This window comes from Ovis canadensis, chromosome 10 (assembly GCF_042477335.2).
Source record: "Ovis canadensis isolate MfBH-ARS-UI-01 breed Bighorn chromosome 10, ARS-UI_OviCan_v2, whole genome shotgun sequence".
In the NCBI taxonomy this organism is placed as follows: Eukaryota; Metazoa; Chordata; class Mammalia; order Artiodactyla; family Bovidae; genus Ovis; species Ovis canadensis.
In genome coordinates, this window is record NC_091254.1 from 86,271,987 (window position 1) to 86,294,022 (window position 22,036).

The window sequence follows — 22,036 nt, forward strand, 5'->3', positions numbered from 1 at the left end:
CTGCAGGTCCCCTTCTGCTTGGCTCAGTGGCCCCTCCTCTCTTGCTGTGTGGACTTCAGTGGTTGCTCTCAGCCCACAGTAACTTTGCCACCAAAGCCTCCACTTTGCCACTTTTTAGCCTCCTGCGTTGAGCAGACTCAAGGGACACTTGGAAGAAAGGGTTGGGAAATAAAGGCAAAAGCCCAATACAGCTCTTGGGGAACCAGCCCTGAGTCAAGGCACAAAACCCACTGTGGGACTCAGAGGATTCTGTTTACCCCCTGCCCATAAGCTGAGCTCCAAAGTGAATATTTACACAAACATGTGCCTCCTTCAGCCTCCACCTAGACCAGAGACCATCAGCAAAAGTGGCCTTGGACAAACAAGTGACTGGACAAGGCCAGGCCCTTTCTAATGTTCCTGGGAACAGGACATAGACTCTGGTCACTCCGCCCCTCTCAGGGGAAGGGACTGGGTGAACCCACTCTGGTTCTCTGAGGTCATCCCACTTACACACCAGCAGGTGGAGACCTCGCCTCTCAGAGAGAAGCCCTGATGACCTGGGGAGGTGTTCTCTGTGTCTCTGGTCCAGGCAGAGACTTCAGGCCCCTCCTCCCCACCCTGAGGGCCCTGGGCAGGCGGAGACCTGTCCTCCCCACCCACATTACCCTTGGAGGTGTACAAAGAGGGGGGGCCAGACATGCTGAGAACTCGCTGCCTGTTCTGTTCTAATTAGGGGTGACCTGTAAATGCCCCAGGTTCAATATCAGCCTGGTACTTGTTTCCCGAAGCATTACAGTCACTCCTCAATTCTCACAGGACAGAGGTTCACATACCTTGAAATTCTAACCCCAAAATCCTCGCCCTGGACTGGTATGGCCCTGCCTCTTCCCACTGGTGCTGCCAGGAATACCTGTGTTGTGGTTGGTCAGAGTACTGTCTGGGAACCACAGATAATCCATGAGTCATCCTGTGCACCAGAGGAATTAAAAAAAGGCTGGAGGTCACAAAATAAATGTGTTCATGTTTTAGAGAATCCTGAGCTGGGTTTAGATCTTCTACCATATAAAATAAAAAGCCACTTAGGGATGGTAATGAGGGGAAAGGTGGTTTCTTAAAGGGCTCCTGGGTCCATCTGAACACAGCATGATGCTACTGCTAATGTCAACATCCTAGTCACTTCTGGCACCCAGGGTACATGGTCACCTGGAATCTACCCTCAATTACAGTCCCCAATCTGACTTCCTGCTCTAGGAAGTTCTTGGCATCTTATTTATTAACTTCAGGCCAAGTTCAGGACACATGTGTCTTGAGACCTGTAGACAAAGCTCTCAAGACGAGTCTTCCTGGGAATTCCCTGATGGTCCCGTGGTTAAGATGCTTTGCTTTTATTCCATGGCTGAAGTTAAATCCCTTTTTGCAGAACTAAGATCCCATAATCCACACAGTCAAAAAGAATTTTTAAATAATTTTTTTAAATGAGCATTTCTGACACTGGACAAGCTATGAGTCATTGAGATGGTCAGGATGGTAAGTCAGAGTGCCTGAGACATAATGTCCCTCTGTCCTTTATGCTTTGTGAGACCATGGGCACATTATGGAATTACTTGGCACTCAGTGTCCTCTATTCTAAAACCAGGATAATATTAAGTCAGGAAGGTGGATTCCTCCAGCTCCATTTCTTCTTTCTCAAGACTGCTTTGGCTATTCAGGGTCTTTTGTGTTTCCATATTAATTGCGAAAATTTTTGTTCTAGTTCTATGAAAAATGTCATTGATAACTTGATAGGGATCACATCGAATCTGTAGATTACATTTGGTAGTATAGTCATTTTCACAATATTGATTCTTCCTACCCAGAAACATGGAATCTCTCTCCAGCTCTTGTCTAGTTTGGCTCAAATTTATTTTGGTTTGTTCTTAAGTCTAAATCAACATCCCTTTATCCTTCAGGCAGGTTCAAGTTCATTGAGAAGCAGGATGGGGGATTTTGCTTCAACCTCCTGCTCCTCCCTTTGTTGTTCTTGTGGGCGGGGCTGCCACCACATGGAGGAGACAAAGGGTAAATGCAGGTCCCTAGAACCCTGCTGTTCGGGGTCACCCTCTCCAGCTGTTTAAGTCATCTTTGATTTCCTTCATTAGTGTCTTATAATTTTCTATGTACAGTTCTTTCACCTCCTTAGGTAAATTTATTTCTAGATATTTCTCTTTTTTTGCAATAGTAAATGGGATTGATTCTATAATTTCTCTGATTTTTCATTGTTAGCATATAGAAATGCAAGTGATTTCTGTGTATCAATTTTGTACCTGCAACTTTGCTAAATTCACTGATTAGCTCTAATAATTTTCTGATACTATCTTTAGGGTTTTCTATACAGTGTCATGTCATCTGCAATGAGAGCTTTACTTTTTCTTTTCTGATCTCAATTATTTTTATTTCTTTTTCTTCTCTGATTGCTGTAGCTAGGACTTCCAGAACTGTGTTGAATAATAATAATATGTTGAATAATAATAATAACAAGACACCCTTGTCTTGTTCCTGATCTTAGGGGGAATGCTTTCAGTTTTTCACCATTGAGAATAATGTTTGTTGTAGGCTTATCATATATGGCTTTTACTATGTTTAGGTAGGTTCCTTCTATGCCCATTTTTTGAAGAGTTTTAATCATAAATAGGTGCTGAATTTTGTCAGACTTTTTCTGCAGCTATTGAGATGATCATATGGTTTTTATTTTTCAGTTTGTTTATATGGTGTATCACATTGATTTATTTGCATATATTGAAGAATCCTTGCATTCCTGAAATAAACTCAACTTGATCATGGTGTATGAGCATTTTGATGTGTTGCTAAATTCTGTTTGCTAAAATTTTGTTGAGGATTTTTGCATCTATGTTCATCAGTGATATTGGCCTGTAGTTTTCTTTTTTGTGTTGTTTTTCTCTGGCTTTGGTATCAGGGTGATGGTGGCCTCATAGAATGAGTTTGGAAGTGTTCCTTCCTCTGTAATTTTTTTAAAGAGTTTTAGAAGGATAGGCATTAGCTCTTCTCTAAATGTTGATAGAATTCTCTTTTTTTTTTTTTTTTTAAGAATTCTCTTGTAGAGTCATCTGGTCCTGGGCTTTTGTTTTGGGGGAGATTTTTGATCACAGCTTCAATTTCAGTGCTTGTAATTGGGTTGTTCATAATTTCTATTTCTTCCTGGTTCAGTCTTGGAAGATTGAACTTTTCTAAGGATCTGTCCATTTCTTCCAAGTTATCCATTTTTTTGCCATATAGTTATTCATAATAGTCTCTTATAATCCTTTGTATCTCTGCATCCTCTGTTGTAACCTCTCCTTTTTCATTTCTAATTTTGTTGATTTCATTCTTTTTTTCTTGATGAGTCTGGCTAAAGGCTTGTCAATTTTGTTTATCTTCTCAAACAACCAGCTTTTAGTTTTATTAATCTTTACTATTGTTTCTTTCATTTCTTTTTCACGCATTTCTGCTCAGATCTTTATGGTTTCTTTCCTTCTACTAATTTGGGGATTTTCTTGTTCTTTTTCCAGTTGTTTTAGGTGTAAAGTTAGGTTGTCTATTCAATGTTTCTCGAGGTGGGATTATATTGCTATAAACTTCCCTCTTAGAACTGCTTTTGCTGCATCCCATAGGTTTTGGGTTGTTGTGTTTTCATTGTTATTTGTTTCTAGAAATTTTTTATTTCTCTTTTGATTTCTTCAGTAACCTGTTGGTTATTTAGAAACGTATTGTTTAATCTCCATGTGTTTGTGTTTCTTAGAGTTTTTTCTCTTGTAATTGATATCTAGTCTCATAGCATTGTGGTCAGAGAAAATGTTTGATATGATTTCAATTTTCTTAAGTTTACTGAGATTTGATTCGTGATGAGAGATGTGGTCTATCCTGGAGAATATTCCATGTGCACTTGAGAAGGTGTATTCTTCTGCATTCAGATGGCATGTCCTGAAGATATCAATGACACCCATCTCATCTAATGTATCATTTAAGACTTGTGCTTCCTTATTAATTTTCTGTTTTGATTATCTGTCCATTGATGTGAGTGGGGGGTTAAAGCCTCCTACTATGATTGTGTTACTGTCAATTTCTCCTATTATGTCTGTTAGTATTTGTCTTATGTATTGAGGTACTCCCATGTTGGGTGCACAGATATTCACAATTATGTCTTCCTCTTGGATTGATCCCTTGATCATTATGTAGTAACCTTATCTCTTGTAATCTTCCTTTTAAGGTCTATTTTATCTGATATGAGGATTGCTACTCCAGCTTTCTTTTGCTTCTCATTTGCATGGAACATATTTTTCCATCCTCTCACTTTCAGTCTATATGTGTCTTTGGGGCTGAAGTGGGTTTCTTGTAGACAGCATATATATGGGTCTTGTTTTTGTATCCATTCAGCCAGTCTGTGTCTTTTGGTTGGAACATTTAATCCATTTGCATTTAAAGTAATTATTGATATATATGTTCTTATTGCCATTTTCTTAACTGTTTGGGGATGAGTTTGTAGATCTTCTTTCTTCTCATGTATTTCTTGACTATATAAGTCTCTTTAACATTTTTGTAAAGCTGGTTTGGTGGTACAGAATTCTCTTAACTTTTGCTTGTCTGAAAAGCTTTTGATTCCTCCATCAGTTTTGAATGAGATTCTTGCTGGGTACAGTAATCTTGCCTGTAGATTTTTCCCTTTCAGTACTTTAAATATATCCTGCCATTCCCTTCTGGCCTGCAGAGTTTCTGCTGCAAGATCAGCTGTTAAGTGTATGCGGTTTCCCTTGTACATTACTTGCTGCTTCTCCCTTGTTGCTTTTAATAGTCTTTATTTGTGTTTAGTCTTTGTTAGTTTGATTAATATGTGTCTTGGCATGTTTCTCCTTGGATTTATCCTGTATGGGACTCTTTGTGCCTCTTGGACTTGAGGGTGACTATTTCCTTTTCCATGTTTGGGAAATTTTCAATTATAATCTCTTCAAAAATATTTTCATACCCTTTCTTTTTGTCTTCTTCTTCTGGGACCTCTATAATTCGAATGTTGGTGGGTTTGATATTGTACCAGAAGTCTCTGAGGCTATCCTCAGTTATTTTCATTCTTTTTACTTTATTCTGCTCTTCAGAAGTTATTTCCACCATTTTATCTTCCAGCTCACAGATTCATTCTTCTGCTTCAGATATTGATTCCTTCTAGAGTATTTTTAATTTCAGTATTTGTGTTGTTTGTCTCTGTATGTTTATTCTTCAATTCTCCTTCTTCTTCTGCTGCTGCTAAGTTACTTCAGTCATGTCCAACTCTGTGTGACCCCATAGACGGCAGCCCACCAGGCTACCCCATCCCTGGGATCTTTGTTAATTGATTCTTGCAGTTTCTCCATTTTGTTTTCAAGGTTTTTGATCATCTTTACTATCATTATTCTGAATTCTTTTTCAGGTAGCTTGTTTATTTCCTCTTCATTTATTTGGACTTCTGTTTTTTCTAGTTTGTTCCTTCATTTGTGTAGTATTTCTCTACCTTTTCATTTTTTTTTAACTTATTGTACTTGAGGTTTCCTTTTCCCAGGCTTCAAGGTTGAATTATTCCTTCCTTTTGTTCTCTGTCCTCCTAATGTTGGTCCAATGGTTTGTGTAAGCTTCGTATAGGGTGAGATTTATGCTGAGTTTTTGTTTGTTTGTTTTTCCTCTGATGGGCAAGGATGAGTGAGGTGGTAATCTTGTCTGCTGATGATTATGTTTGTATGCTTGTTTTGTTTGTTGTTTAAATGAGGCATCCTGCACATGGTGCTACTGGTGGTTGGGTGATGCTGGGTCTTGTATTCAAGTGATTTCCTTTGTGTAAGTTCTCACTATTTGATACTCCCTAGGGTTAGTTCTCTGGTAGACTAAGGTCGTGGAGTCAGTGCACACATTCCAAAGGCTCAAGGCTTGATCTCAAGTTTTGCGTGGGTCTATATATTCTTTTCCACTGGTCAGGTACTCATGTCCACTCTCAGCTGGTGTTCTGCATGCACTTATGTGTCTGAAGTATATTCCTGATGTATTGTGGAGAAAGATGTACTCCAGGTCCACCTACTCCTCTGCTGTCTTATTATCCGCTTCTAGTACTTCTCATACTACAGAAGATGAGCCCCCACATTTACCAGGTCCTCAACTTCCCACTTCTCTACCATGACTGCCCAACAACCAACTTCCTGAAAGAGGGGCCAGGGCTCTACCAGTTGCACCTTCCTAGATCCCCAGCAGGCAGTATTACTGGGGCTGGACAACTTTAAAATCAACACTCCACCCTGCCCTCACAAGGCACTGCAGTATCTCAGTGGTCAATGCCCTCTCAAAGGTGGCACTCCACCCCACAAACCTGTCCCCACTCTCTGATACAACGGTCAACCCACCTTTGTCATCAAGGACTCCACCTCCCAGAAACACTCAGTCACCTGTGAGTTGACAGACTCTCTGGTCTCTCCAATTGTGTGGGGCAGACTTCACCTACTCTGCTGCCTGCTGCCCACAGTGCCCTTTGGTACAACACAACCTTTAAACAAGAGCCACACCCCCAACTCTAAACCACCTGGTCCACCCCCTTTATCCCCAACGCAATGGACTTATGACAACTCATCACCTTCTCCAACCCTTTCACAGCACCTGCATCTTCCATCCCTCCTGCTCTCACACACTCACAGGCCACCCATGTCCCTATGGCAGCACTAAGGAACCACCGAGAGCACGAGCCACCCAAGTGGGTCTGCAGCAGACCTTGAGCAGGCTCAGCCAGAATAGGTGGGCTAATGGCACTGTGTCCCCAGAGTGAAACTGTCTCTCTGGGGGATCTTGACCCAGGATCTTCAGGGTTGTGGAAGCCACTAACCTCACTGCTTTCTGTCTCTGGTTTTCTACTGCACATCCCCTCCTACACCTTCTGCCAATGCCAGGCTACCAGGATCCCCCTTCAAGCAGGAAACCACCCCACATCCAGGGACAGAAACCAGCATGGATGGTGCATGGAGTCTCTGCAATTCAATGATGAAGCTGGAGCTCCTCATCACAGGGAGCTCTGGCCTGGGTGACCCAGCCTACAGGGAAGGAGGTGGCCCAGGGAAGGGTGTACTCTTGGGAGCTCTGATAGCTCCAGCCCATATGCAGGGCCACGGGTTCGGTGTCACAGGAAGTAGAGAGGTGATGATCTCTTCTTAGGAAAGCATTTATCAGATGTGAATTGGGCAATTTAACAATTACTTGCTGAGCACCTGTAAAATGTCTTATGTTATCCAGGCTCTGGTCCAAGTTTATGTCCTCCAAACCACATTTGTTGAGTTTGTAGTATATTCTTTTGGTCAAGGATCACTTTCAGCATTTATGTTATTTACTGAGTATCAATAATATCCTAATATGGTAAAAAAAAAATGTCTTTTCCACTATACTAGGTATATGGTATAAAATGGCTTTTCCTTCCACAGCACTATGTTTTAACCTGTTAAAAGGAAAAGAGTTAATCTCCGGAGGTCCAGTCCTTCAAGCATCTGTCCATTCTAAAGATAAACACAACTGCTGGGCTACATCATGATTTCTAGACATTTTATCCTCTAATCTTAAAATACTGGCCTCTCTCCCCACAGGTCCCGTCCATCTCAGTACTGACCTGCATAGAGTAAAAAGCAATGCACAGTATAAAAAAAGCTTTTACCTCAAGAAGTATAAAAAATCCCAAAACTAAATAGGATTTCCAGTGACACTTTAAGATTGCTTTCATTAAAGAAGGCTCCCGTGCATCTTTCTCAGCTCTCAAAACTTCTTGATCCCAGTACCTGTGATGAGAAACAAAGTACAGTAAAGAACAATGTGTCCACCAGACAAAACAAGGAGGTGGCAGACTGGAGGAAAAGCCTTTACTACAGGGCACTCTGTGGATGCCCCATAAATGCTGGCTAATTGTTCACTGGATACCTGAAAGATGAGTGGTGCAGACCCTGAAGCACCAGAAAAACAGGCCTTGAGGGAAAAGTCTCAGTCTCAGGAAACAAGTTCCTGCCAAGCCTTTGCTGGATTCACAGGGTCATGAGCAGCTCAGGAGAGCAGACACCCTCCTCCAGGGACCCCACCTGGAGGGACAGAGTTCAGCCTCCAGGGTCTTGGCTGCAGGTTCTCTCCACTTCCACAAATGCACAGAGAATATAGGCTCCCCAGCTTCCAAAGTGTGTTAAGCCCAGGGTCAGCCTGAGGGGAGTGAGTGTGCCATGTCAGGGGAAGGAGGCTCAGGAGAATCCAGAGGAAGGCAAAGCTCCCCACAACACAACGTTAGCCACACATGGAAATTCTCAGTCTTCCTCCCCTTCTCCCTCCTGCCTGTGCTCACCCTTGTAGTTCTTCTCCAAGGTGCTGGGAGCGATCTTCCGGAAGCACGGAGTACATGTCATCTTCTTCTAATCTTCGTTTGTAACCAATTTTAAACAAGGGGTTTAGCCAACTGTTAAAAATTAAGAGAAATGGAGAGTCGCCAATATACAAATCACACATATCTAATTAAGTTCTAACTCTTGAGCTTTGTTTAAAAAAAAAAAAGGAAGAAGAAGAATAAAGAAATGGAAGAGGAAGAATCAATATAGTGAAAATGAGTATACTACCCAAAGCAATCCACAGATTCAGCACAATCCCTATTAAACTACCAAGGTATTTTTCACAGAACTGGGACAAATAATTTCAGAATATGTATGGAAACACAAAAGACCTCAAATAGCCAAATCAATCTTGAGAATGAAGAATGGAACTGGAGGAATCAGCCTGCCTGACTTCATACTACACTACAAAGCTACAGTCATCAAGACAGTATGGTACTGGCACAAAGACAGAAATATAGATCAATGGAACAAAATAGAAAGCCCAGAGATAAATCCATGCAGCTATGGACACGTTATCTTTGATAAACGAGGCAAAAATATACAATAGAGAAAAGACAGTCTCTTCAACAAGTGCTGCTAGGAAAACTGGTAAACTACATGTAAGAGAATGAAACCAGAACACTATCAAACACCATACATAAAAATAAACTCAAAATGAATTAAAGACCTAAATGCAGGACCAGAAAGTATAAAATTCTTAGAGGAAAACATAGACAGACTCTCTTTGACACAAATTACAGCAATATCCTCTATGACTCACCTCCCAGAGTAACAACAATAAACAAAAAGTACCTAATTACACTTTAAAAATTTTGCACAACAAAGTAAACTATAAGCAATGTGAAATGACAGCCCTCAGAATGGGAGAAGATAACAGCAAACAAAACAACTGACAAAGAATTAATCTTCACAGTATACAAGCAGCTCATGCAGCTCAATATCAGAAAAAGTAACAACCTAATCAAAAAGTGAGCAAAAGACCTAAACAGACTTTTCTCCAAAGAAGACATACAGATGGTTAATAAACACATGAAAAGATGCTCAACATTACTCACTTGTTAGAAAAAGACAAATCAAAACCACAATGAGGTATCATCTCACACTGGTCAGAATGGCCATCATCAAAAAATTCTACAAACAATAAATGCTGGAGAGGGTGTGAAGAAAAGGGAACCTTCTTACACTGTTGGTAGGAACACAAACTGGTACAGCCACTATTTTTGGAGAACAGTGTGGAGATTCCTTTAAAAACTGGAAATAGAACTGCCATTTTGAGTGAGTTAAATTGAGTGAAGTCTCTCAGTCGTGTCCAACTCTTTGCGACCCCATGGACTGTAGCCCACCAGGCTCCTCCGTCCATGGGATTCTCCAGGCAAGAATGCTGGAGTGGGTTGCCATTTCCTTCTCCAGGGGATCTTCCCAACCCAGGGATCGAACACAGGTCTCCCACATTGCAGGCAGACACTTTAAACTCTGAGCCACCAGGGAAGCCCAGCAAACTGCCATATGACCCAGCAAATCCCACTGGTGGGCATACACTTCAAGGAAACCAGAATTGAAAGAGACACATGTACCCCAATGTTCATTGCAACACTGTTTACAATAGCTAGGACATGGAAGCAACCTATATCTCCATCAGCAGATGAATGGATAAGGAAGTTATGGTACATATATACAGTGGAATATTACTCAGCTATAAAAAGGAACACATTTAAGTCAGTTCTAATGAGGTAGATGAACCTGGAGCCCATTATACAGAGTGAAGTAAGTCAGAAACAGAAAGCCAAATCCTGTGTATTAACACATATATAGAGAATTTAGAAAGATGGTACCAGTGATCCTACATGCTGGGCAGCAAGGGAGACACAGATGTAAAGAACGGACTTTTGGACTCAGAGGGAAAAGGCAAGGGTGGGATGACTTGAGAGAATAGCACTGAAACATGTATACTATCATATGTAAAACACATGGCCAGTGCAAATTCAATGTATGAAACAGGGCACCCAAAGCCAGTGCTCTGGGACAACCCAGAGGGATAGGGTGGGGAAAAAAGTGGGAGGTGGGTTCAGGATCAGGGGGACACACGTATACCTGTGGCCAATTCATGTTGATGTATGGCAAAAACCATTATAATATTGTAAAGTAATTATCCTGCTGCTACTGCTAAGTTGCTTCAGTCGTGTCCGACTCTGTGCAACCCCATAGATGGCAGCCCACCAGGCTCCTCCATCCATAGGATTTTCCAGGCAAGAGTACTGGAGTGGGGTGCCATTGCCTTCTCCAAAATATATTAATTTTAAAAATAATTAGATATGTGTTTACACACACACACACACGTATACACCCTAATTCTATACAATGAGAGGCCCTGGATTAATGACATACTGGTAGCAAAGAGCATTCCGGTCCTTAGATCTTGGGGTTCTGTTTTTTTTTAACATACACAATTACATTTCCTTTCTTGTGGTGAGAATTTTTAAGGTCTAATCTCTTAGCAGCTTTCAAATATGCATAGAGTATTACTAACTATAGTCACCACACCAGACATTACATCTCTAGAGCTTACTTATTTTATAACTGCAAGTCTGCACCTTTTAGGACCCTTCACCCAGATCTTAACTTTCTGATACTCTTCTTCTCTAAAAGGAGCCAAGGCTCCTTGAAGAAATAGCTGGTTCCAAGGTTGGGGCAGTTTATGTAAGCACCTAATAATCAGCTTTTTTGATTATAATATAAATGCCAGACATTAAGCTTTGGAGACATCCTTGTTGAAGACAGCCACCTCCAATGACCACGTGCCAGCTACACAACTAGATAAAGAGCCAGGCCACCCCACCCACGAAGTTCCCGCTTGGAGAAAGCTCTGGTTGACCTGATAACAGACTATCTTGCTGACTGCTTGGTTCTCCCCTCTCACATTTTATTTCCCGCTCTTGTGTTTTAAATTCACCAATAAAGAGTGAACCTTCAAAATCCTAGACACCCTACCCTCAAGCCCCAAAAGGCAGAATCTCAAATCCAGACTTACTCACGTGCCCTCTCTCTATTCAGGACCTGGCTGTGTCACCCCAGGAATGTCTGGTACCCTCCACGACACGTGAATGAGTGATACACCTCATCATTTCAAAGTCCCCGAACGGTTGCTGCTGACACGTGTCTCACAATCATAAGAACCACAAGAGCCAGTCAAGCCACAACATTGGCTCCAAAAGGAGAATTTCTGTGGGGGCTGCTCATAACTAGTATGAGCCCTGGTAAGCAGAGCCCCAGGCAATCCCAGCAAAAGCCTGTCTACAGCGTAAGACCTACAGGCAGAGGAAGTCCAAGAAGGAACAACCTGCACCATAAAATAAGGAAGCCCTGAAAGAATCATGAGGTTGTATAGAAAGCACAGAGAAGCCAGCTTAAATGACTTTTGCTAGACAAACTGGGGATATGTTGAGAATCAAAACAAATAAATGGCAATGCATAACAACAAATTAAACAAAGAAAGGATCTCTGAATCCATGTTGTTACATTAAGAGGAAAGAAAGGAATGCTCTTGCAAACAAAGGCAAACAAACACAAAAGGAGTGATGGAGTCAGAAAATTATCAATGTAAGTTAAAATCAGTGGGTGAAAGTTTGATGTGGAAGACGGTATCCATATAATCTCAAATTCTCTCTCTGCAAATTACTTACTATAAAGGAAAAAAAGCAGTTAACTATACACATGATACCCCTCAAACCCTATTCAAATCAATTAGGCATTATTTAAATGATAATAAAATGTAGAGATAGCCCAAAGATTAATATTGTTTTCCTGACCTTGCCAGGGTAACAAAATTTTCAAGGTCAGACAATAATAAACAGTGAAAGCAGAGATCACACTTCTTTTATACTATTATTCCAAGGAGAGTATGTGAACAGAGGTGATGCTCAAGAATTATTTATTGAATGTATGAATGTCCATGAATCATTAAAGAAGCAATAAGAGAAGCTGAGCTTCAACTTTTATAAACTCTGGTAGGTTGGCACCTCAAAAGAACCCCAATCCAGGAGACAGAAGACTGGATCCTAATCCCAAGAGTAGCAAAGAGGACCCAGGGCCTTAACTGTGCTCCTTCCTCCACTCCAGGTTAGCATCTCAGTGACCATTAATATGTCTTCAGTTTGGTTCAGTTGCTCAGTCATGCCCGACTCTTTGCAACCCTAAGAATCTCAGCACGCCAGGCCTCCCTGTCCACCACCAACTTCCGGAGTTCACTCAGACTCACGTACATCAAGTTGGTGATGCCATACAGTCACCTCGTCCTCTGTTGTCCCCTTCTCCCCCTGCCTCCAATCCCTCTCAGCATCAGGGTCTTTTCCAGTGAGTCAGCTCTTCGCATGAGGTGGCCAAAGTATTGGAGTTTCAGCTTCAGCATCAGTCCTTAAAACGAACACCCAGGACTGATCTCCTTCAGAATGGACTGGTTGGATCTCCTTGCAGTCCAAGGGACTCTCAAGAGTCTTCTCCAACACCACAGTTCAAAAGCATCAATTCTTCAGCACTCAGCTTTCTCCACAGTCCAACTCTCACATCCATACATGACCAATGGAAAAACCATAGCCTTGACTAGATGGACCTTTGTTGGCAAAGTAATGTCTCTGCTTTTCAATATGCTGTCTAGGTTGGTCATAACTTTCCTTCCAAGGAGTAAGTGTCTTTTAATTTCATGGCTGCAATCACCATCTGCAGTGATTTTGGAGCCCAAAAAAATAAAATCTGACACTGTTTCCACTATTTTCCCATCTATTTCCCATGAAGTGATGGGACCAGATGCCATGATCTTAGTTTCCTGAATGTTGAGCTTTAAGCCAACTTTTTCACTCTCCTCTTTTACTTTCATCAAGAGGCTTTTTAGTTCCTCTTCACTTTCTGCCATAAGGGTGGTGTCATCTGCATATCTGAGGTTATTGATACTTCTCCCAGCAACCTTGATTCCAGCTTGTGCTTCATCCAGCCCAGCGTTTCTCATGATGTACTCTGCATACAAATTAAATAAACAGGATGACAATATACAGCCTTGATGTACTCCTTTTCCTATTTGGAACCAGTCTGTTGTTTCATGTCCAGTTCTAACTGTTGCTTCCTGACCTGCATATAGGTTTCTTAGGAGGCAAGTCAGGTGGTCTGGTATTCCCATCTCTTTCAGAATTTTCCTCAGTTTGTTGTGATCCACACAGTCAAAGGCTTTGGCATAGTCAATAAAGTAGAAATAGATGTTTTTCTGGAACTCTCTTGCTTTTTCTTTGATCCAGTGGATGTTGGCAATTGGATCTCTGGTTCCTCTGCCTTTTCTAAAACCAGTTCATGTATTGTTGAAGCCTGGCTTGGAGAATTTTGAGCATTACTTTACTAGCGTGTGAGATGAGTGCAATCGTGCGGTAGTTTGAGCATTCTTTGGCATTGCCTTTCTTTGGGATTGGAATGAAAACTGACCTTTTCCAGTCCTGTGGTCACTGCTGAGTTTTCCAAATTTGTTGGCATATTGAGTGCAGCACTTTCACAGCATCATCTTTCAGGATTTGAAATAGCTGCACTGGAATTTCATCACCTCCACTAGCTTTCTTCGTGGTGATGCTTTCTAAGGCCCATTTGACTTCACATTCCAGGATGTCTGGCTCTAGGTGAGTGATCACACCATTGTGATTATCTGGGTCGTGAAGCTCTTTTTTGTACAGTACTTCTGTGTATTCTTGACACCTTTGTCTTACTACGTCTCAATTTCCTTCCAAAACAAAAGTATAAGTCTGTGAGCTTTACCACTAAACAGATTTGAAACACGTTAAGCCATTTATCCTACAGTCATTCCTCACAGAAAACACTCAGGGAATTAGCACTGGAACATGCCAAGATGATGACACTCTGTCCCTACACTAGTGCAGGATGAAAAGAGTTCTGGAAATTGTTTGCAAAATAATGTGAATGTACTTAACAATGCTAAACCATATGCTTAAAAAGGGTCAAGATGATAAATTTTATGTTGTGTGCTTTTTTCCACAATTCTAAAAAAATGTAATGAGAAAAAAATTGCACATGATATGCCTCAGTTGGAAATCTTCCTGTGTTAGAGTCTGGACTTTGTCACTTTCTGGTTGTATGACCAAAAACTAACAACGTACCATCTCAGTATTGGCCAATGGAAACTGAGGAGAACATGTGGAGATAACACCTCCCAAGGCTGTTGAGGTGCCAGTGGAGAAGGCGGGATTGCTCTAAACAGAACAACATCTCACCAGACAAAGAGCAGCTATCACCACGACAGAGCTCCTTAGTAATCCCATTGTACCCGGTAGAAAACCTCTGATAATTTTGATATATGCAGTTACAATGGCAGAGACTGACAGGAAGAACAAAGACTCTGCTTCTTTCCTGGCAAGGAATCAGCCAGTGAAAAGCCTTGGACTCATTCCTTAACAGACCTGCCAACTTCCTTTCCCTTCTATAATAGTAATCTCTTTCCATGGCCCTTTGAGGACTTGCATGTAGCTCCCCACAGTTGTAAACACTGAACTACAATTTTCCATTGATACCATAAGCCTGTCTTTGCCAGAGAAATGTCTGATACCCTATTTGTTTCATGCCAACAGAGAGGAAGGGGGTTAACATGATCAGGGGACCTCTGGAAGACTCAGAAAGGCAACTTATTCCCTTGACACATCTGAAAAGACTAATTGACACCTCTCAGGGTGATGATGTAGCATGATCAAGATCAAGAAAAAAACTACAAGTGATAAATTTGTTAGGCAGTTTAGTTTTCCACAAGGACACACCACACCTCTGGGATGTTCTACATCTAGCTTGAGGCTTTAGTTATTGTATAAAATTACCAAAACTCATCAAACTAAATGCTTACAGGGAACAGATCAAGACCAGAGAAAAAGCCCTGCAGAGGTCACCCAGCCTCAATCTACAACATGGGGATCTCTGACTGTTAATGAAGAACAAGTGGTATTCTGAAAATGGTGCAAAGAATCCTAGTTTGAAATTAAACATTTCTATGTAACCATGAACTTCCAGATGTTCAAACTGGTTTTAGAAAAGACAGAGGAACCAGAGATCAAATTACCAACATCTGCTGGATCATGGGAAAAGCAAGAGAGTTCCAGAAAAACATCTATTTCTACTTTATTGACTATGCCAAAGCCTCTGACTGTGTGAATCACAGCAAACTGTGGAAAATTCTGAAAGAGATGGGAATACCAGACCACCTGACTTGCCTCCTAAGAAACCTATATGCAGGTCAGGAAGCAACAGTTAGAACTGGACATGGAACAACAGACTGGTTCCAAATAGGAAAAGGAGTACATCAAGGCTGTATATTGTCATCCTGTTTATTTAATTTGTATGCAGAGTACATCATGAGAAACACTGGGCTGGATGAAGCACAAGCTGGAATCAAGATTGCCAGGAGAAGTATCAATAACTTCAGATATGCAGATGACACCACCCTTATGGCAGAAAGTGAAGAGGAACTAAAAAGCTTCTTGATGAAAGTGAAAGTGGAGAGTGAAAAAGTTGGCTTAAAGCTCAACATTCAGAAAATGAAGATCATGGCATCTGGTCCCATCACTTCATGGGAAATAGATGGGAAAATAGTGGAAACAGTGTCAGACTGTATTTTTCTGGGCTCCACTGCAGATGGTGATTGCAGCCATGATATTAAAAGATGCTTACTCCTTGGAAGGAAAGTTATGACCAACCTAGATAGCATATTCAAAAGCAGAGACATTACTTTGCCAACAAAGGTCCATCTAGTCAAGGCTATGGTTTTTCCAGTGGTCATGTATGGATGTGAGAGCTGGACTGTAAAGAAAGCTGAGCGCCGAAGAATTGATGCTTTTGAACTGTGGTGTTGGAGAAGACTCTTGAGAGTCCCTTGGACTGCAAGGAGATCCAACCAGTCCATTCTGAAGGAGATCAGTCCTGGGTGTTCATTTTAAGGACTGATGCTGAAGCTGAAACTCCAATACTTTGGCCACCTCATGCGAAGAGTTGACTCACTGGAAAAGACCCTGATGCTGAGAGGGATTGGAGGCAGGAGGAGAAGGGGACAGCAGAGGATGAGGTGACTGGATGGCATCACCAACTCGATGGACATGAGTTTGAGTAAACTCCAGGAGCTGGTGATGGACAGGGAGGCCCTGCATGCTGTGATTCATGGGGTCGCAAAGAGTTGGACACGACTGAGGGAATGAACTGACTGACTGACTGATGCATTCATAATCATTAGTTACTGAGGGCCTAATAGCACCAACCTCCCTAAATCATCTCAACAATCGGCTAGTTCACATCCACCCCTCATGTCATCAGCTTCTCTGATCAGAGTCTCTGGAGAGTCTGACTTGACACCAGCGGCAGTTTCCACATCCGCACTCACTTTGCAAGGGGACAGCTCACTGACTGAGACATGGCCACTGTCAGTGGAGTGAGGATGCAACCACTCCCTGATGGGCCAAGTGCAGCTAATCCAAGATCCTGCTCCACCCTCATCTCTAGGGACAGGCCCTGAACCAACACCCAACCTGCTGGCTTCTGGGATGAGGGGGGAAAGAAATGCATAGCTCACCTCCAAGGCTGCAGGGCAAGGCAGCAGGGACATTGCCAGGGAGAGTCTCAGCAGACTGGACATGGTTCAAAAATTGTGCCACTGATTTCCAGTAATGGGAAAAAGGAAGAATCACTCAATAAACTATGATAGGAATATGGGCTGTTTGGGAAAATGAGGTCTATCTTATGCCAAATACTAAAAAAAAAAAAATTCTACTTGTCTTTTTTGTTAGAAATTAAAAAAGAAAAGAGGGCCAAAATAGAATGCTTACAGAGATTTAGAGGATGCTAGGATTTTAAAAAGACATTATGAAAGCAATAGGAGAAACCAAAAAGAAAATTCAACTAATTGTATCTAATTTAAAACCTCTAAAGAACAAATGAAAATCTGAAAAAGTATTATATGCACTATTGCAAATTATTCAAATATAAAAATGCCCCATGGGAAAAAATGTCTATGAAGAGACAATTCAAAGAAAGACAAATAGTCAATAGACATAAAGTTACAACTCTAAAAATCAAATAAATTCTTATTAAAACTGATACTGGACTTCCTTGATGGTCCAGTAGTTAAGAATCCATCTGCTAATGCAGGGACACAGGTTTGATTCCTGGTCCAGGAAGATTCCACGTGGCATGGAGCAACTAAGTCCATGAGCCACAACTATTGAGGCCCACTCACCCTGGAGCCTGTGCTGCATAGCAAGAGAAGCCATGCACCACAACTAGGGAGTAGCCGCTGGTCACCACATAACTAGAGAAAAGCACGAGAGAGGCAATGATGGCCCAGCGTGGACAGCAATAAATAAATAACTGCTTGACATTTTTAACCTCAGGCCTATAAAAAATGTAATTCAGGTACTCACAAATAAAAATGAAATAGCACACAAGCAGTTTTTAAGCAGCCAAACCTGATGGAACAGAATTCAGCTTTCACCAGTTACTCTACTTCTAAGAAACAGCCAAATTATCAGTAAGAGTACGTGGCTAACAGAAATAAACTTTTATTCATTTCTTCTTCTGTAGTTTTAATTTTATTACAGAAATAATAAAGCATATATTATTTTCTAAAATCCACAGTAATTACATATAGCCATAATGCATGCCTTTTTTTTGACCCTAAGTCCCATCTGTGTTTTGAAAACACTAAAACTCCAGTGAGATCATTTGTATAAACACAATAAGCTAGTTACTGGCATAATTTGCAAGTTTAGAAAGCAGGTGAAATACGAGAAGAAGAGCAAACACCCAATGAGAAGATGAAAACTCAGTTTTCCTCTACAAGGCGGACTTTGTCTCTGGGCAGTACTTCCTGCCTGGGCTCATGTCAGCTTTCCCCAGAGCAGCGAGTGGGGAACACAAGGAAATCACGAGGGTACCTCAGACTTTATGTACAGGCTGGAAATTGTGGTCAACAACTAACTTCACAAAGTCCGGACTCCTTTTAAAAGTTAACGTTGAAGTAGTAATGCCAGTGGGAGGGGTGGTTGAAAGCAGAAGCCAGTCTCAACCTTCCATCAGAATCACCTGGAGCTTACTTAACCCCACCCCCAGAATTTCTAACTTTACACAATTGGTCTACAAAGAGTGCAGGGGGATTTGCGTTTCTAACAAATTCCCAGGTGAAGAGGATGAGCAGGTCAGAGAGCTATACTCTGAGAACAGTCGCCCTAAAGCTCGATTATAGAGATGTTTCACATGCATCATCTCCAACAGCAAGAACTTTAAGAACTTCCCTTGAGCAACTCCTGCCAATAAGACCAAAGGTGTGTTTGGAATCGGCTTCTCTGTGCATTTACAAACAAGGATACAAATAGAACCTACTCGATACAGCACAGGGAGCCAGACTGCCTGGTCTGGGATCCAACTCTCTCACTTTCTAGCTATGTGCTGGTAGATAACTCACTCAACCTCTCTGCTTCAGCAACTTCAAGTGTGAAATAAGAGGTAATAGCTTCTTTCCTTCCAACAGGAAAACTGGAAATTGGTGTCTACCAAAATCAGTGAGAAGTCTTTATCTTCCCATTTCCGCACACACATTTTGAAAATCCACAGACAGGTGGCTGGAGAGTTGCTTGCCCTGCCTTTAGCAGATGTTTGACTGTTTCAGTATTAGTTAGAGTAACCACACCCACATCCCTTCTTCTAAGCCCCTCTTTCCTTAAGGGCTACCAAATGACCAAGAGATGTAACTACACACTGAATATACCACCATCAGAACAAGCATAGGAGCTTCCATTCCCTGGGAATTCCCTTAGGCTGTCCCATAAAAGAAGTATCAGACTTTGTGGAAAAGATGAATGGGTTAGGTTCCAGAAACAAAAGACCTAATAATTACCCAAGAGTGATTAAAATCCAGAAGTTCAAGCCTGCCTAATTAGTTCAGTTCAGTTGCTCAGTCATGTCCGACTCTTTGTGACCCCAAGAATCTCAGCATGCCAGGCCTCCCTGTCCTCCCAAAGTTTACTCAAACTCATGCCCATCGAGTCGGTGATGCCATCCAGCCATCTCATCCTCTGTCGTTCCCTTCTCCTCTTGCCCCCAATCCCTCCCAGCATCAGGGCTTTTCCAATGAGTCAGCTCTTCTCATGAGGTGGCCAAAGTATTGGAGTTTCAGCTTTAGCATTAGTCCTTCCAATAAACACCCAGGACTGATCTCCCTTAGAATGGACTGGTTGGATCTCCTTGCAGTCCAAGGGACTCTCAAGAGTCTTCTCCAACACCACAGTTCAAAAGCATCAATTCTTCAGTACTCAGCTTTCTTCACAGTCCAACTCTCACATCCATACATGACTGGAAAAACCATAGCCTTGACTAGACGGACCTTTGTTGGCAAAGTAATGTCTCTGCTTTTGAATATGCTATCTAGGTTGGTCATAACTTTCCTTCTAAGGAGTAGGCATCTTTTAATTTCATGGCTGTAATCACCATCTTCAGTGATTTTGGAGCCCAAAAAAATAAAGGTCCCAGCTATTAGATGAAGACTTCAGGTAAGAGCTTCAGCTCTCTGCAGCATTTTTCACTGGTGTTTCCTCACAGTTCAGGGACCCTTCAGTGGTTTCAGGACCAAATGACTCCTGGGCAGGACCACCTGCATCAAGACCATGCACTGCTTCTCTGAAGGCTAAAGATCTGTGTAAGACCCCACAGGTTTCAGGGACCACGTTCCCAGGGTTTGGTCCTCAAATGTGGAAGTAGAGATATTCACAGTAGAGAAAGGGGCTGTTCAAATACATACTCCAGTCCTGGCTGTGTGTCCCAGGCAAAAGCAAAACGCATTCAAGAACAGTATCCCCATTCGTTACATTAAAAACAAGTGTTTTTACACACATGAAACTTCAGTGAGAGATGTACAGGGAGAGAGGGAGGGAGAACGAGAGACATTGTCATAGGCACAGTGACGAGGGAGCCCGGTGCAGGCGAAACTCAGCTGTGACCTAAGGAATGAGGGAAATGGGGGCGTTCTCGGAGAAGGCAATGGCACCCCACTCCAGTACTCTTGACTGGAAAATCCCATGGATGGAGGAGCCTAGTAGGCTGCAGTCCATCAGGTCGATAAGAGTCGGACACGACTTCACTTTCACTTTCACTTTTCACTTTCATGCATTGGAGAAGGAAATGGCAACCCACTCCAGTGTTCTTGCCTGGAGAATCCCAGGTATGGGGGAGCCTGGTGGGCTTCCGTCTATGGGGCCGCACAGAGTCGGACACGACTGAAGCTACTTAGCAGCAGCAGCAGCAGGGGACATTCTTGGGCTATGATAGCAGTGCAGGGCACTAATTGGATAAAGGAAGCTGTTCATAAACTGCTTGCTTAGGAGAAAAATAAGCATGCCGCTTTAGTTCAGAACTGCGAATTCCTGAGCGGTACTGGGGAAGCCGGCTGTGGGTGTGTGGTATTGGGTGTTGGGGGGGAGGAAGGCGGGGGTGGAGGGGGTGGTCCAGTCCTTCTCCCTTGGCGGGAGACTCCCCTTGGGCAGCCTGGGTTCTCAGCTTCCCTGCCTCCTGCTTCACTCGCCGCCCCTCCGGCTTCACCCGCTTCCCCTGCTTCTAGGGCCTAAGGAGTTTGCTGGTGGCGCAGCGAGCTACAAGTCAGGGAGCCCCATCACGAGTTCCCTCTCCCGGGCTCTGTTCCCCTCGCCAGACGCCTGGGACCACGTGGCCCCACGGGCTACAAGCAGCCAGGTGCCCAGGGCGCCAGCGGAAAGCGCTCCCTCGCCCCGACCACCCCCCTCCTCGGTCCCCAAAAGCGCAGCGGCGGCGTCAAGGACCCTCCCCACGACGGCGGAGGTGTCCCAGCCCAGGCGGGCTCTCACCAGAAGAACAGGCGGGAGCAGAAGTTCGCGTCCTGCAGCGGGTTGGGCTTCCGCATCTTGCGGGCGGGGCGGCCGCGGGCCGGGGTCGCGCTGCTCTGGTGATGGAGCTGCTTCTGGAGGCGCCAGCGGGAAGGCTGGAGGCTTAGACACAGCGCGGTCCTCTCAGGGAGACAGAACCACCGGCTCTGGGAGTGGAGCACCGGCGGGCAGCCCGCTCTGCGCCTCTGCCTCTGGGGCCTGGAGTCGGGAGCGGTAGGAGCAGCAGGACCAAGGGACGGCCAGGCGGGCTCTGCCGGGGGCCACGCAGGTGTGAGGCTAGGCTGCAGGCGCACTTGATGGAGTCACTTAGGGAAACTGCGGCACCCAAGGCACCGGACAGAGGTGCCTACGTTTGGGCACCGGGCTGCAAATTCTACTAAAAGGCGCGCTCTGAGCCCGGGCTCCCACCCAGAAGACGGAGGGGGAGGGGCAGGCTGCATCAGAAATGCTCCCTTAGCTGTGGTGAGGACCCAGAGAAAGCTGGCAGAAGGAGATAGCAGCCTGCGCTCTGGGCACTCTGCCCTCATCAAGACCAAATAGGGGTGCTATAGGAGGCTGTCCAGCTGTTAGGGAGCAGGACCCTGTGGGGCCTTCCTGGGATAGATCCCGCCCCACCCCACACCCTCTGCCTGCCTCTTGTTCGTGCATGCGGTGCTCACTCAGTCCTGTCCGACTCTTTGCGACCACGTGGACTGTAGCCCACCAGACTCCTCTGTCCGTGGGATTATCTAG

The 22,036-nt window shown here is 43.4% G+C and overlaps 1 protein-coding gene across 11 annotated transcripts in view; it reads right to left on the minus strand.

Moving 5' to 3' along the window:
* The window catches only part of LOC138446669 (ATP-binding cassette sub-family C member 4-like), a 217,477-nt gene extending 195,702 nt beyond the window's left edge, over positions 1 to 21,775 (minus strand). For all 11 annotated transcript variants that reach the window (XR_011259504.1, XR_011259500.1, XR_011259501.1 and 8 more), the window contains exons 1-3: positions 21,266 to 21,775; positions 8,333 to 8,443; positions 7,664 to 7,784 (exon numbers count right to left, since the gene is read on the minus strand). Coding sequence is in view for 4 of the 11 variants with exons in the window: in XM_069601897.1 (XP_069457998.1) it covers positions 7,664 to 7,784; positions 8,333 to 8,443; positions 21,266 to 21,321 (288 nt within the window). In the remaining 7 variants the exon portion in view is untranslated. The remainder of the gene's footprint in view (positions 1 to 7,663; positions 7,785 to 8,332; positions 8,444 to 21,265) is intronic.
* Positions 21,776 to 22,036: the final 261 nt, after the last annotated feature.